Source organism: Moschus berezovskii, chromosome 4 (assembly GCF_049115385.1).
Source record: "Moschus berezovskii isolate FMDL1 chromosome 4, NW_MosBer_1.0, whole genome shotgun sequence".
In the NCBI taxonomy this organism is placed as follows: Eukaryota; Metazoa; Chordata; class Mammalia; order Artiodactyla; family Moschidae; genus Moschus; species Moschus berezovskii.
In genome coordinates, this window is record NC_142463.1 from 2,355,512 (window position 1) to 2,371,682 (window position 16,171).

A 16,171-nucleotide genomic window follows, 5' to 3' on the forward strand; every position below is an offset into this window, starting at 1 on the left:
CCTTAAACAAGGCTATATATGTGTACATTTTAAAAAGATGACCTTCCTCGTCTGTTTGTTCTTATTTCAGATGTGCTATAAACTATGCGTGGTGGAAAGGGTAAATGGAATTAACTAATGGACCCTCATAATTTAGGCAGCAAAAACCAGAATTAATGTATTATACCACTGCAGCATTTTAGTACTCGCCAATCCAAACTTTCTTTCCTGGGAAAATATGTGATTGAGACATTTTCCATCTGCTTTCGACAGAGATCGGAGAAGATCCCCGTAAGTGACTCTCTACTAAAAATTCTTTAAAAAAAAAAAGCCTATAAAATGATTATTATCTTAGGGGCCTATTTCACAAACGAATGTTCAGTGGCACAGAAATGAAAACTAAAAAAAAAAAAGAAGAAGAAATAAAATCCACCTGTGCTAGAGGAGCCTTTCCTCCCCGCAGCAAAAACGTGCAGATATTATAGAGCAGATAGGAAAGAAGGGCATATGCTTGGGAGAGAGGGCGGCTGCACGCCCGTGATTAATCTAAATTCCTTCTGTGTGAAGTGGAGACGCGAAGAAAAACACTGCGAGACGAGAGAAAGCCCAACAGACCAAGGAGGGAGGCTTTTTAACTGGGCCCTCTCCCACCAAAAATCGTCAGCCCTTCCTTCCATTGCCCGAGAGACAGGCACGGTCACAGAGCCTTCTGGAAGGGACAGAACAGCATCTCCGCGGATAGGGACGGTCTGAGGGTCTCCCGAAGTGTCTGATGATAGGGGGCCGGCGCGGGACGCCCCCCGAGCGCTCCCCTAGAGAAAGCCGGGACTCGCCGGCTCGGGAGGCTGCACTCCTTCGCCGGGTCCCGCGCAGGCCCCCGCTGCACCGTCTCGCCTCCCTTCCCACCGCCCCCTCTACCCCCGCAAACCTGTCTCTCAGCCTGGACCCTGCGGGGGTCCACCCAGACTCTGGAGGGTCACAGCTGGGGCCACAGACCGCCAGCTCCGAGGTCCACGCCACCTGCCCGCGGGCAGCCGGGGTTCCCGCGGCGATGTCTGCCTCCGGCCTCCGCGCTCGGGTCTCCGCGCCTCCGCCTCGGCCCTGTCCTCCGCCTGTCGGATGCGGACGGTCCTCGGCTCCCGGGCTGCACTGGCCCCGGCGCCGCCCGCGCGGGGCAGGGTCCTCCCGCCTTCCCCAGGCCAACCGAGGCGCCGCCGGTCCGCACCTCTGCGCCCACCGGGCAGCCAAGGCGCCGACGGCCGGGTCCCCGAGGCGCGGGCCGGGGTACCTGCACGAGCAGCCAAGGAGAAGTGGGTGTCCGTACGACGAAAGCGCGCTGCCTCTCCCAGGGAATCGTGCGAAGCCACCGTCAGGCCCGGCAGCTTCGCCGGCGGCCTCCGCTCCGAAGGACGCAAAGAACGACTGGTCCTCAGCCCTTTGCCCCCCGCCGGCTTCAGGCAATTCTGATGTCCACTCCCCCGACAGTCAACCGCAGACCTTTACCCACCACTCCCACAGCACCAAGGATGGAAAATAACGACTGTCAGCAGTCCGCCCGTTCCCTACCGATACCCTGCCTGGGAGCTTGTCCCAAACCACAGGGATGCCCCTGGGACCTGGCAGCTTCCCGACCGACCCCCATCTCTGGCTAGGACGAAAGGCGCACCCCATCCTCGCAGCCGCGGCCCGCGGGCCTGCGCCCACCGCGCGCGCAGCACCTACCCTGGCGCGCCGGTCCGGACGTGGGTGGCGCGGCGCTAGTGGGAGGCGGACATGGACCACGCGCCCTCCATGCGCCACACGGAGAAGGCGTAGCTGAGGCGCTCATGGGCCACGTAGCTGCAGCTGGTCATCTTATTGTCCATCTCGTCGCTCTGCAGGACCTGGTAGAGGAAGTCTATGTACCTGGCGGCCAGCTTGAGCGTCTGGATCTTGCTGAGCTTGTCCGAGGGCAGCGTGGGGATGATCTTGCGCAGCGCAGCGAAGGCCTCGTTGAGCGACTGGGTGCGCTGGCGCTCGCGCACGTTGGCCAGGATGCGCTGGCTCTGCAGCTCCTCGAAGGACTGCGCGCTCGGGCTGCCCTTCTTGCCGCGCTTGCCGGGGGTCGGGCTGCCATCTTCGCTCGACTTCTTGCTGTAGCGCCGTTTCCGGCCGAAGCGCTTGGGCTGCCGCTCGAGCTCCTCCTCGCTGGTGCCCAGGCTGTCCACAGGGGACACGGGCGAGCTGGAGCCCTCCTCCATGGCGCCCGCCCGGCGCGCGAGGGGCTGGGGGCGCCGGGCGCAGAGCGCACGCCGCTGGCCAAGCCCGCGGTCGCCGAGCACACGCTCCCCGAGTTGCTCGAAAGGCTCTGATTTCAAGGCCGGCTTGTGCAAAACCGAGGTCTCCGGGAGAGGAAGTTATTCTAACTTTTTTGGAAACCCTAGCCGGGCTGGGTTGCTAAATAGTTGTCAGTAGCGAGGGCGGCGCGCTGATTGGTCGCCGCGACCGGGGGCAGGACGAGTTCTGGGGCCTCCGCCGGCCGCCCCCGCCCCCCGGCGCGGCACTTTCAGTTTTGCCTCCCCCTTCGGCCCCGGCCGCGGCGGGCACCCGGGACTGCCCGGCCCTCGGGCGCGCCGCCCGCGCCTCCGCCCCGGGCTCTGACCGCTCTCCGGCCGCGCCGCGGGCTCAGCCGATCCCGCTTTGTCTGCTCCTTAACTGGAGATCGGGCCCCGCCGAGCTGCGGGGTCTCTCCCGCGGCGCGAGGGGTGCGGGAGGCAAGTCCTACCCTAGATGCGCTCCCAGGAGGTGAGGACGCGGCGGGGAGGCCCCGGGGACGCCCTGGCCAGTGTGAGCCTTGCCTGTTCCCGGGCACACAGCGAGTTGGCGAGGTGGCCCGCACGTTCGGCCAGGGGAGGGGGACGTGCGGGACCAGTGGCCCTGTCTGCGGGCGGGCTGACACTCGGGTGCCCTCGGAGACGCGGCTACCTACGGCCGCGCCGCGGGGATCCTTGGAGGCGCGCGGCCCGCTTTGCCCAGCTGTTATATGGTGGGGTGTCTCACCCCAACTTGCTGAGGAGCCCCGTCCCCCCCGACGCCCTTCGCAGGCGGTCCTTCTAAGTGCGTTAAAATCTCAGCACCAGCGCGCTCCTCCGCGGGAGCGCCCAGTGCCCACGGAGCCCACCTGCCTGGCCCAGCCCGGGGTACGAGAGCCGGCAGGGCGCCGGCTAGGCCGCGGGGCCGGGCCTCCCCCTCTGCGAATCGGCTGGGGACGGAGGGCGGTCTGGGGAGGCGCCCGGCCTCCCCTACGCTGGGCGCCTGCGGGCAGCACGAGCGGCCGCGGCGCGGGGCCCGGCCCGGCTTCCGCGGGCGACCCGGGCGGGGGCCGCCGGCCCCGCGCCATCTGGACGCCGAGCGCGGGCGCGTTTGAAGTGGTTCGGGGGCTCTTTGTTCGCCAGGCCGCTCTGGCTTGGGGCCTGGAGGTGGTTTACGGCCTGGATGCCTTTGAACCTATTCCCAGGTGAGCCGGGCTCAATTAGGCCCGGGCCTGAGCGGGCTGTCAGGCGAGCCGCGTGATCAAGGGCGCGCTGGGCTCTTTTATTGCAGTTGAACTCGGGGCCGGGGGAGCTCGGCCTCGGCTGCTCCTAGGCGGACCGCGACCCCCGCGTTAGGAAATCCAAGGGCGAGGGCTGCGCTTGCGGCCGGGCGGCTCAGGGCGGCCCCCACAGCCGGCGATTGCGGGGCAGAGCAGCGGGGCGAGGCCTTGCACAGCGCGGTAGCGTTCTCGCTCTGTGGGCTTGCAGCTTCTCCTGGGCGGGCCCGCGGGCCGCAGGGTCCTGGGAGTCGCCGCGCCCCGTCCGCCCAGCCTGACCGCCTGCCCCCTTCTCCAGCTCTGCTATGGCCCTCACATTTTCCAGGGCAGCGCTTTCCCTGTCTTTAAAAAGTCTAAAATCTTAAGGAACAAGAGAGGGCGAGAAAGGCCCGGGGAGCGATCTGGCCTCGAAGGGCCCCAGCCTCACCGAGGCAGGGCTCCCGCGCCTTCCGGAGACATGAAGAACTTGCTGCTCTTAACCTCTTCTGTTTCGCTCAGTGTGGGGAGGCAGCTTCCAGAGCACCGCTTCCTTCACGCTTAAATTAGTCCAGAGACATCCCTCCCCTCCGCCTGCCCTTGAACCTGGCGGTCTAAGGAGCAGAGGAGTCGGCCTGGTAGCCTGCTCCACCCGGCTGTCTGTCTCACTGCGCTTGGGCCTAAGAATAATGTCTGGAAGTTGGGGTCTAAGAGCCAGGCATCCGCCTCAGCTGCCGCAATAGGTGGAGTAGGCTTGTGAGCTGCTGACAACTGATGTCCAAGTAACACTGTTGCATACAGGTGAGATTCTCCTGTTAGAAAATCTGCTTTAAAAATGTCCCCTTGAAAAGTCGCTCAGGAGGGCACAGGACAAGCCCTCATTATGCTGCTTGTACCCTTGCCTTGTACATATGCGTGCTAAGTCGCTAAGTTGTGTCCAACTCTTTGTGACCCTGTGGACTGCAGCCCGCCAGGCTCCTCTGTCCATGGGATTCTCCAGGCAAGAATCCTGGAGTGGGGTGCCATTTCCTCCTCCAGGGGATCTTCCCAATCTTAGCACAACAAGGCTTAAAAGCATGGTTCCCGATGTACGTGGTGGGTATGGTGGACAGATAGGTGCTCACTCTTTCCTTTGCATCCTTGTTCTACTGTTCCTTCCTGAATCGCAGGGGATGAAAGGCTGCAAATGACCTCGCTCAGCCTTTGGCAGCCCTGGTCTGCAAGATGTCATCTTATGGGGTGTGGGATGGAAGAGGGCTGTGGCCCTGCCTGCCCTGTCCTTGGTGAGTCTCGGGTGGAGGTGTTTGATTGCTCCTGGTAATGCAGTGTCTGGTCACATCTAGAGGGGAGGGAAGGTGTCACTCTTCTGGAGCAGAACCCAGCAGCCCGGGGGGCTGGCAGAGATGGCAGTGGCAGTCACTCCCTGATTCCAGCCCGGTTCTGGAACCAGTTTTCCTGATACAGTGGGTTAAGGGCTCCACTTCTGCACTGCAGTTTGCAAGTCAGTCCAAAACATTCTACCTAGAATCTGTCATCAGTTCCACTGCAATTACGTCATAGTCCCTAATAAGTTGTTTCCCACATAAACCAGCCACAGTGTGAGCCCTGTTCTCTGCCAAAGAACCCCAAGACACCCCCACTCTGGACTGGGGTGTGGGAGACAAACACCAGGGCTCTCCCCAGGGGGCCTTGTTTTCTTGACAACACTCACTCGTAATGTGAGATAACACGGGCCTTTGCCACACATTTAGGAATGCCTTTAAGATCAAATCAACAACTAACTCACACTCTGACTTTTTTTTTCACATGGAATATATATACCAAATTTCAATTTAAAAACAACACTGGAAAGATCAACGGTGGCCTAAAGAGAATGGAAAGAGAGAAAAGAGTGAAGGGCTCTGGGACAGGAGCCAGTCTCCTCTGCATAAACCTTGTTTTGTAGATTTGACTTTGGAACCATGTAAGTGTTCCGCATAATTATTTAAAAATTGAAGCAAAATGAGGAAAAATAGAAATCCCAAAAAGTCAAAAGCAAAATCAGACAGATGTACCTAATTTTGTATCATCTTGGTGGCTTACCCAAGCAGGCAGGAATAATTAAAGATCACTTTAAATGCTGTGATTTGACTGCACGCATCCCTGGAGGGGTACACTGCAAAGGAGAGAGGAAAGAAGGAAATCCAGTCTGAATTTGTTTTCAGTATTCATATTCCTAGTAACGGGATTGCTGTTGTCATTCTGAAACTGTGAGCTAAAGCAAGTCATTATGTTTACATCTTTGGGAGTCAAGATTTCCAGCCTAGAAGAAGAGAGATACAAACATACAATGAAAGACTTAGGAACGTTCTTGTTAAACTTGCTGGAACTATCAGTGTGAGCTCACTGTGTCCTCCCTCTTAAATCAGGCATCTGCTGACCCTGACCAGTGAAAAGACAGAAGCACTGAGTGGCCCAGGGGCAGTGAGCACCACCGGTGTCCAGTTTATGGTCTGTTCTTGAAGAAATAGCTGGACTAAGGGCCAGAGCAAGATGTGGGCCAGGTAAACAGGGTGCACCTTCTCACCAGAGAGCACGGGAGCTTTCGGTGACCCCTGGTCTTGCTGGGGTCTTGTCACTGCACAGGAACTTTCCCACCGTAGTGGACTGGGAGAGGCTGTCATCCAGTGTGGTTCTCGGAGTTGTTATTCAGTCTCTAAGTTGTGTCCAACTCTTTGCAACCCCATGAACTGCAGCACACCGCGCTTCCGTCCCTGAGTTTGCTCAAACCCATGTCCATCGAGTCGGTGATGCCATCCACCATCTCATCCTCTGTCGCCCCCTTCTCCTCTTACCCTCAATCTTTCCCAGCATCAGGGGCTTTTCCAATGAGCTGGCTCTTCGCATCAGGTGGCGAGAGGATTGGAGCTCCAGCTTCAGCACCAGTCCTTCCAGTGAATATTCAGGACTGATTTCCTTTATGATGGACTGGTTTGATCTCCTTGCAGTCCAAGGGACTCTCAAGAGTCTTCTCCAACACCACAGTTTGAAAGCCCCAAACTTTAATGAGCCTCACTTTAATTCATGACTCAGGAAGGTTTGTTTTCTCTCCCCGTCCCCACCCTTTTCAAATAGTTCCTTTGAGTTCTCACTGTCCTGTCTTGTTGGTTTTTAATCTTAAAATCTGTTACTTACATCTTCTGCCCACTCCTTCCCCCTCACCATCAAACCCTGCTCTTCAGACTTTGCACTTCCCAGTGGAGCCCGGCAGATCCTGTTGACTGATGGGTGAAGAGATAATATGGCCTGTGGTCAGTGCAGTCAGTTCAGTCGCTCAGCCGTGTCCGACTCTCCGCGACCCCACGAATCACAGCACGCCAGGCCTCCCTGTCCATCACCAACTCCCGGAGTTCACTCAAACTCATGTCCACAGAGTCGGTGATGCCATCCAGCCATCTCATTCTCTGCCGTCCCCTTCTCCTCCTGCCCCCAACCTTTCCCAGCATCAGAGTCTTTTCCAGTGAGTCAACACGTCACATGAGGTGGCCAAAGTATTGGAGTTTCTGCTTTAGCATCAGTCCTTCCAATGAACACCTAGGACTGATCTCCCTTAGAATGGACTGGTTGGATCTCCTTGCAGTCCAAGGGACTCTCAAGAGTCTTCTCCAGCACCACAGTTCAAAAGCATCAATTCTTCGGCGATCAGCTTTCTTCATAGTCCAACTCTCACATCCATACATGACCACGGGAAAAACCATAGCCTTTGTTGGCAAAGTAATGTCTCTGCTTTTTAATATACTATCAAGGTTGGTCATAACTTTCCTTCCAAGGAGTAAGCGTCTTTTAATTTCATGGCTGCAATCACACTCTAGTAAAAGCATGCACTTTGTTGCCCACTGTGGAGAGGACTGAACAGAGAACAGAAGAGGGTCAGTCCAGCCTTTAAACTGTCGCTGACTGTGCGCTTGGTATCAGAGCCGAGAAGGGGAGGCGGGGCCACCTAACAGAGACTTCACGATGCAGCACATCGAGGGGTGCAGTGGAGTGGTGAACCCAGACCGAGAAGGGAGAGCAGGGCAGGTCAGGGAGGCCAGGAAAGACATCAGCAAAGGGCGAGCAAGTCCGCCAGGAGACGTGAGGATGTGCAAGGCCACAGGGTGAAAGAGGCGTGGGTGTCCCCACTGTGGGCAGGCTCCTGCAGGTGGGAGCTCGGAAGATCAGTGGCCGGCACTCTTGGCTGTAGGTAATACACGTATAGCCCGTGCCTGCTTAACAGAGGAGTTTGCTCACTGCTCGGGGAGCTCAGGCTCCAGCGGGCTTCAGGCTCAGGATCTGGGGTTCCAGTTGTCGTATCTCTCCCCTCTCCACCCTGCAGCTCTGCTTCCCTCTGTGTGGGGGCCTCACACAGGTGCAAGGGGGCCTCCCCTTTCTGCCTGAGGGCGACAGGCATCACACGCCAGGGTCGTATCCTCCTGGGGTGGCATCGCTGATTCGACACAGTTTTCTCCTGTTGCTTTAGCATAAAAGGTGAGCATGGAGCCCCATCTGGCTGGACTCCACCATGTGGCTGGGGGCCCTGAGAGTGGGTAGGTTCCCCCGGAAGAGACATTGGGCCCATGAGCAAGGTGTGTACAATGCGGGGTGCAGCAGCAGCACCATGGACGAAGGTTGGCGCCAGGCTCTCCAGAGTCTCAGAAGACCGGTTACCAAGGTGGGATTTCCTTCTGAGGGTGATGGAGACGAAAACAGGGCTCTGAGGAAAGACGTGATGGCCAACTGTTACTTTGAGAGAAGTTGAGAGCCCCGTGGGAGGTCACAGCCAACTGGGAGGCTGTCGAAAGAGCCCAGCCAGTTGACCTAGGAACCAAGAAACCAGGGAACCAATGGACCAGGGAAACAAGGGAGTAGAGAACCAAGGGACCAGGAACCAAGAGACCAGGGAACCAAGAGACTAGAGAACCAAGGGACTGGGAACCAAGGGACTAGAGAACCAAGAGACCAGGGAACCAAGAGACCAGGGAACCAAGAGACCAGGGAACCAAGGGACTGGGAACCAAGAGACTAGAGAACCAAGGGACTGGGAACCAAGGGACTAGAGAACCAAGAGACCAGGGAACCAAGAGACCAGGGAACCAAGAGACTAGAGAACCAAGGGACTGGGAACCAAGAAACTAGAGAACCAAGGGACTGGGAACCAAGAGACCAGGGAACCAAGGGACTGGGAACCAAGAGACTAGAGAACCAAGGGACTGGGAACCAAGAGACCAGGGAACCAAGGGACCGGGAACCAAGGGACCGGGAACCAAGGGACCGGGAACCAAGAGACTAGAGAACCAAGGGACTGGGAACCAAGGGACTGGGAACCAAGGGACTAGAGAACCAAGGGACTGGGAACCAAGGGACTGGGAACCAAGAGACTAGAGAACCAAGGGACTGGGAACCAAGGGACTAGAGAACCAAGGGACTGGGAACCAAGGGACTGGGAACCAAGAGACCAGGGAACCAAGGGACTGGGAACAAAGGGACTAGAGAACCAAGGGACTGGGAACCAAGAGACTAGAGAACCAAGAGACTAGAGAACCAAGGGACTGGGAACCAAGGGACTAGAGAACCAAGGGACTGGGAACCAAGGGACTGGGAACCAAGAGACTAGAGAACCAAGGGACTGGGAACCAAGAGACTAGAGAACCAAGGGACTGGGAACCAAGAGACTAGAGAACCAAGGGACTGGGAACCAAGGGACTAGAGAACCAAGGGACTGGGAACCAAGAAACTAGAGAACCAAGGGACCAGAGAACCAAGAAACTAGAGAACCAAGGAACCGGGGAACCAAGAGACTAGAGAACCAAGGGACTGGGAACCAAGAAACTAGAGAACCAAGGGACTGGGAACCAAGGGACTGGGAACCAAGAGACCAGGGAACCAAGGGACCAGGGAACCAAGGGACTAGAGAACCAAAGGACTGGGAACCAAGAGACTAGAGAACCAAGGGACTGGGAACCAAGGGACTGGGAACCAAGGGACTAGAGAACCAAGGGACTAGAGAACCAAGGGACTAGAGAACCAAGGGACTGGGAACCAAGGGACTGGGAACCAAGAGACTGGGAACCAAGAGACTAGAGAACCAAGGGACTGGGAACCAAGGGACTAGAGAACCAAGGGACTGGGAACCAAGGGACTGGGAACCAAGAGACCAGGGAACCAAGGGACTGGGAACAAAGGGACTAGAGAACCAAGGGACTGGGAACCAAGGGACTGGGAACCAAGAGACTAGAGAACCAAGAGACTAGAGAACCAAGGGACTGGGAACCAAGGGACTAGAGAACCAAGGGACTGGGAACCAAGGGACTGGGAACCAAGAGACTGGGAACCAAGAGACTAGAGAACCAAGGGACTGGGAACCAAGAGACTAGAGAACCAAGGGACTGGGAACCAAGAGACTAGAGAACCAAGGGACTGGGAACCAAGGGACTAGAGAACCAAGGGACCAGAGAACCAAGAAACTAGAGAACCAAGGAACCGGGGAACCAAGAGACTGGGAACCAAGGGACTGGGAACCAAGAGACTAGAGAACCAAGGGACTGGGAACCAAGAAACTAGAGAACCAAGGGACTGGGAACCAAGAGACCAGGGAACCAAGGGACCAGGGAACCAAGGGACTAGAGAACCAAGGGACTGGGAACCAAGGGACTAGAGAACCAAGGGACTGGGAACCAAGGGACTAGAGAACCAAGGGACTGGGAACCAAGGGACTAGAGAACCAAGGGACTGAGAACCAAGGGACTGGGGACCAAGGGACTAGAGAACCAAGGGACTGGGAACCAAGGGACTGGGAACCAAGGGACTAGAGAACCAAGGGCCTGGGAACCAAGGGACTAGAAAACCAAGGGACTGGGAACCAAGAAACTAGAGAACCAAGGGACCAGGGAACCAAGGGACCAGAGAATCAAGAAACTAGAGAACCGGGGAACCAAGAGACTGGGAACCAAGGGACTGGGAACCAAGGGACCAGGGAACCAAGGGACTAGAGGACCAAGGGACCAGGGAACCAAGGGACCAGAGAACCAAGAAACTAGAGAACCAAGGAACCGGGGAACCAAGGGAGCAGGGAACCGAAGGACCTGGAACCAGGGAACCTAGGGGCCAGGAACCAAGGGACTAGAGAACCAAGGGACCAGGGAACCAAGGGACCAGAGAACCAAAGGACCAGGAACCAAGGGACCAGGGAACCGAAGGACCTGGAACCAAGGGACCAGGAACCAAGGGGCCAGGGAACCAAGGGGCCAGGGAACCAGGAAAAGGCAAGGCATGAGGTGGGGAGGATGAGGAGGGATTTAAGAGAGAGAGGCTGCAGGACTTGATTCTGAGGAGGAGTCAGGATTCGATGTCCTGTCATTGACCGGGGTTAGGACCAAGGTTAGTCCCCGGATTAGGGACTTGGCTGTTTCTTCCTCTCAGTGGGAATCAGTTTCCCCTCTGTTAAATAATAGGTTGGGGTGAAAGATTCCTAAGGTTCCTTGAACATGACAGTGTCCAGGCTCTGTTTTCAGAAACTGAAATCCCAGTTTGGTAACTTAAGCTTCTTGTCACACTTGGATGCATTGTGGAGTTTTAGAAAGGCAGGGGGCAGGGTAGATACTTCCAGAACTTAGGGACTCTGATTTTCTTTAAGTAATGTGCAGGGGAGCCTAGGTGACCACATATGCCCTGACCCCTCATAAAGTCCTTCCCCTCCTGTGACCTGGTCATAAACTTTCCTGAAAAGGTCATGTGAATTTATCGTCCCCAATACTTTATAATTAGAAATTACGGTCTCCCTTCCACATGACACTTTTGAGTTCTAGCAGATCTTAAATTAAAACTGTATACATGTTTCAAAATGTTCTTTGGAAAAGTTGAAATGTGCAAGTTGAAAATTCGATAAGGTCCTGAACAGCTATCTAAATAAACAGACAAATTCGACCTCAAATGTTTTAGAGAACACATGTGGAATTAAATGTGTGTGTTAAAACTCTGATTATATCTTAAATATAAAAACTCATCAAAGAAGTCTTCTAGGGGAAACACTTCAGGGTGTGTGGCAAATTTCTCTTTTATGGAGGTCACCGGAGTGGTGAGGAAGTGGGTTGCAGGGCTCTCCCAAGTGACCGGGAGACGGAGCGATTGGCTGCCCTTGTTTAAAGAAGAAAATGTGTGTTTGTGTGTGTGTGTTTACGTAGGGGTAAAGGGCAAGATGAGCTTCCCCAGGCTACACAGTTTCTTAAGCGTTTTTAATTATTTTACTTGACTCTGTGTCCCTGCTTCATTTCTTTATCTTGTACTTTGGGGAAGATGGGTAGATAACGACCAAGAATACCTCATTCCCCTCCTTTTGGGTGGAAATCTGGTCGGAAGCTGGGAGGGGCCTTAGTCCCACCCAGGTTTTTCTCCCTCTAATTTGCCTTCCCCCTCCTGGCTCCGCTGACTTTCCCTTCCTTCTCTTCAAAGAGGCCCTCACACCTAACTCCGAGGAGATGCTATCTGAACTCTTCTGAATATAAAGGAAAGCTAGTTTTGTTTTATTTTTCTGATGGATACCCCCCCCACTGAGGAACAGTTCATGAACACTGGCACCTCCATCAGATAACGGAGGTGTCACCTCTATCCCCCTGGGCCACACAGGGAGCAATTTGACCATACATGGTGCATCTTTTGGGTGTGACTTCGGTACTCTGGATCCATTCTGAAATCTGTGGCTTGCTGGCTCGCGGCTGAACAGCTTGAATCATAATTGATTATGTTTTTGGCTGTACAGAGGTTTGCAGGTGAAGAGGAAAATGTTTGCACTCATTTTCCATTTTTACAGTCTTCGTGTAAAAACTCTGGAATATTGTGTTTCTTAAATCCTGCAGGAAAAGTTTTTGGATATACTAATATTCAAATAACAGCAATGCAAAGAATGGAGATCCTCAAGTAACTAGGTGTTTTCTTACTGATCAGACTGATGAAGAGCAAGGTGGAGGAGAGAAGGTGATGAAGGTGCTGATTACGTTAACTGAGAAAGAAAACAAAAGCAAGAAACAGAAGCCAGCCTGCCAGCTCTTGTTGCTGGGGTGGGTGGAGAAGGGTCCAACGTCCCTCCCCACGGCCTCTTCCGACTCCTTGGTTGTGTGTTTTGAGACACTGAGATCCCCAGTCAATAAGCAAGTGTATCCCATATACTCAAGCAGGAAAGTGGTTCTAAGTTATGCAATGAAGAACTGGGTCTCTTTATCCTTTTTAGAAGGCATGTGTATGTATGCTTAGTCAGTCAGTTGTATCCAACTCTGCGACCTCATGGACTATATATAACCCACCAATCACCTACCCCAATAAACTGCACCCATTTTGAATTTAAAACATGATGCCTTTTGATGAATGTGGAACCACCTCTTCAATGCAAACATTTCCACCACTCTGGAAAGTTCCCCTATGCCCCTTGCAGTCAACCACCTCCTCCTCCCCAGCCACCAGCACCCACAGATCTAATTTATGTGCCTGTTTTGCTTTTTCCAGAAAGTCATAAAAACAAAGTTGTACAGGACATAGCCCTTTGTGTCTGGCTTTTTACGCTTACAACACTGCCTTTTAGATCCAGCCACACTGTGCATGCATGCTGAGTATTCTGTCGTATGGAGAGAGTACAGTCTGTGTCCATCCATCTATCAGCTGATGGACGTGGGGGTTGTATCTGGCTTTTGGTGATGTGAATAAAGCTGCATTTAAGTCCTTTTTCTTCTCTCTCAGGTAAATACTTAGGAGTGGGATTCTTGTAAGTAGATACTTAAGAAGAAACTGCTCAACTGTTTTCCAAAACGGCAGGACTATTTTGCATTCCCAGCAACAATGTATGAAATTTCAGCTGTGGATGGCTATAAACAACAACAAAAACCCAGCAAATGGCAAGAGTGGGCAAGGATGTGGAGACACTGGCAGTCTCACACCGTGCTGATCGGGGTGTAACATGGCTCAGCTGCCCAGAATGACAGCTTGGTGACTCCTCAATGGGTTAAATATAGAATGATCACGCGACCCAGCAATGCCACCCTAGGGTACTAAATACCCCCAATAATTGAAAATAGGTGTTCAGCAAAGCCTGTACACAAACGTTTATAACAGAGTTATTCAAAATTGCCGAAATGTGGAAACAGCACCAATGTCCACTGATGGATGGACGGACTTACAAAACGTGGTGCAGCCATACAATGGAATATTACTCAGTCTTTAAAAAGAATGAAGTACTTGTTGGATGTCCCTTATGTACAGAATCTAAAAAATATAACACACTAGTGATGGTTCAAATGGCAAAGCGTCTGCCTCCAGCGCGGGAGGCCCGGGTTCGATCCCTGGGTTTGGAAGATCCCTGGAGGAGGAAATGGCAACCCACTCCAATACTCTTGCCTGGAGAATCCTACGGACGGAGGAGCCTGGCGGGCTACAGTCCACGGGGTCGCAAAGAGTCGGACACGCCTGAGCAACTTCACTTTCCAGTGACTATAACAAAAAAGAAGCAGACTCGAAGATCTAGAGAACAAGCTAGTGGTTAGCCGTGGGGGTGCTGAGGGGAATTTAGCGCTGGGGAGTGGGAGATACACACTGCCGGGTGGAAGATGGGCTCCAGGATGTATGGTGCAGCTTGGGGAATACAGCCCATATTTGGTAATAACCGTAAATGGAAAGTAACCCTTCAACATCATGTAACACAATTTTTAAAAATAAGGAATGATATACTTAGGTATGCTACAAAATGGGTGGACCTTGACAACATTATATAAAATGAAATAAGCCAGGGAAAAAAATCATGGATTGTATGCTCCCATTTATGTGAAATGTCCAGAAAAGGCAAATCCATAGAGACAGAAATTAGTAGTTGCCAGGGGTTAGGAGGAGGGGATGTATTAATCATGTTTTCCATTTTCTGTATTTTATAATGCTTTGACATCTTGGGGCCTCGTGGGCCCACAGGACTGCCCCTCCCAGAGTCAGCTGATTCCTGGAGATAGCAAACAGCTTGCCTAAGGACATCCCTTTGATATGTAAACCAAGCCAGCTCATCTGTCTGGAACACGGTTCCTTCCCTTAAGCGCTCCAGGCTCAGTTCAGTTCAGTTTAGTTCAGTTCAGTCGCTCAGTCGTGTCCGACTCTCCGCGACCCCATGAATCACAGCACGTCAGGCCTCCCTGTCCACCACCAACTCCCGGAGTACACTCAAACTCATGTCCATAGAGTCGGTGATGCCATCCAGCCATCTCATTCTCCGTCGTCCCCTTCTCCTCCCGCCCCCAACCTTTCCCAGCATCAGAGTCTTTTCCAGTGAGTCAACTCGTCGCATGAGGTGGCCAAAGTATTGCAGTTTCAGCTTTAGCATCAGTCCCTCCAATGAACATCCAGGATTGATCTCCTTTAGAATGGACTGGTTGGATCTCCTTGCAATATAAGGGACTCTCAAGAGTCTTCTCCAACACCACAGCTCAAAAGCATCGATTCTTCGGCAATCAGCCTTCTTCACAGTCCAACTCTCACATCCATACATGACCACGGGAAAAACCATTGCCTTGACTAGACGGACCTTGGTTGGCAAAGTAATGTCTCTGCTTTTTAATATACTATCAAGGTTGATCATAACTTTCCTTCCAAGGAGCAAGCGTCTTTTAATTTCATGGCTGCAATCAGCATCTGCAGTGATTTTGGAGCCCCAAAAAACAAAGTCTGACACTGTTTCCACTGTTCCTTCCCTCAAGCACTCCAGGCTCAGTTACCAACAACTCGGGGCCACCTTCACAGAACCAGCTGCTCCGAGTGTTTCCCTCTCCAGCCCGCAGTCTGCTCGACTCGCTGCCCCACCGTGCCTTGCCACTCCCGCACAGACCGTGAGGCAGGCTCCACCCTCTCCTCTGCCTCCTGGCCACCCCGGCATTTTCTCCAGTGGCCCTGCTGTCTCTTCCCTAGAATCTGGAGTATACAAAGCTCCTTCTTCCTGACCGTCACATCTGTTTCCATGTGCCTTAGCTGACCTAGTTAAAACAAACCCCAGGAACATTTGAAACAGGGGGGAATAGGAAGTGACTTTAATGTGTATAGGTTTACCGTTTGAATTGATAAAAATATACTGGAATTAGGTAGTGGTAATGCCTGCTCAGCATTGTGAATGTGCTAATTGCCTCTAAGGGTAAATTTTATTCTGTATTTTGCATTTCTACATAGACACTCATGTTGTCTCTGAATAAAATGTTTGCATTCATTCTTCCTTATTATGTGCCTTTTTTTTTTCTTGTCTTATTGCACTGGGTAGGACCACCATACAATTCTGAAAAAAAAAATGTTGTGAGCAGAAACCCTTGCCTTTTTCCCAAACGCAGGAGGGAAGTATTCAGATTCTTGCCATCAAGTATGATATCAGGTGTAGGCTTTTCATAGGTTCTCTTTATAGGTTGAGGAAATTCCCTTCTATTTTTAGTGTTCTTAGGGTTTTTTAATGAGTAAGTGTAGGATTTTGCCAGATTCTCTTTCTGCATCTGTTGAGTAGATCATATTGTTTTCTCTTTTTCAGTCTGTTGGTACAGCAAATTATATTCACTGATTTTATATATTGAACCAATTTTGCATCTCTCAGGTGAAGTCTGCTTAAACGTGATTGGTCATTCTTTTTAT

General features: G+C 53.1%; 2 protein-coding genes across 2 annotated transcripts in view; one reads left to right on the plus strand and one right to left on the minus strand.

The window, feature by feature from the left end:
- Window positions 1-2,396, minus strand: part of TWIST2 (twist family bHLH transcription factor 2) — a 54,399-nt gene extending 52,003 nt beyond the window's left edge. The window contains exon 1 of the mRNA XM_055402293.2: window positions 1,702-2,396. Coding sequence (XP_055258268.1) covers window positions 1,737-2,219 — 483 coding nt within the window. The 5' untranslated portion in view covers window positions 2,220-2,396 and the 3' untranslated portion in view covers window positions 1,702-1,736. The remainder of the gene's footprint in view (window positions 1-1,701) is intronic.
- Window positions 2,218-7,662, plus strand: LOC148777959 (uncharacterized). Its single transcript, XM_088834815.1, has 4 exons — window positions 2,218-2,358; window positions 2,529-4,324; window positions 4,693-4,806; window positions 5,932-7,662. The coding sequence occupies exons 1-2, from the start codon at window positions 2,218-2,220 to the stop codon at window positions 3,477-3,479; spliced, it is 1,092 nt and encodes a 363-aa protein (XP_088690941.1). The 3' UTR covers window positions 3,480-4,324; window positions 4,693-4,806; window positions 5,932-7,662.
- The last annotated feature ends 8,509 nt before the right edge of the window (window positions 7,663-16,171 follow it).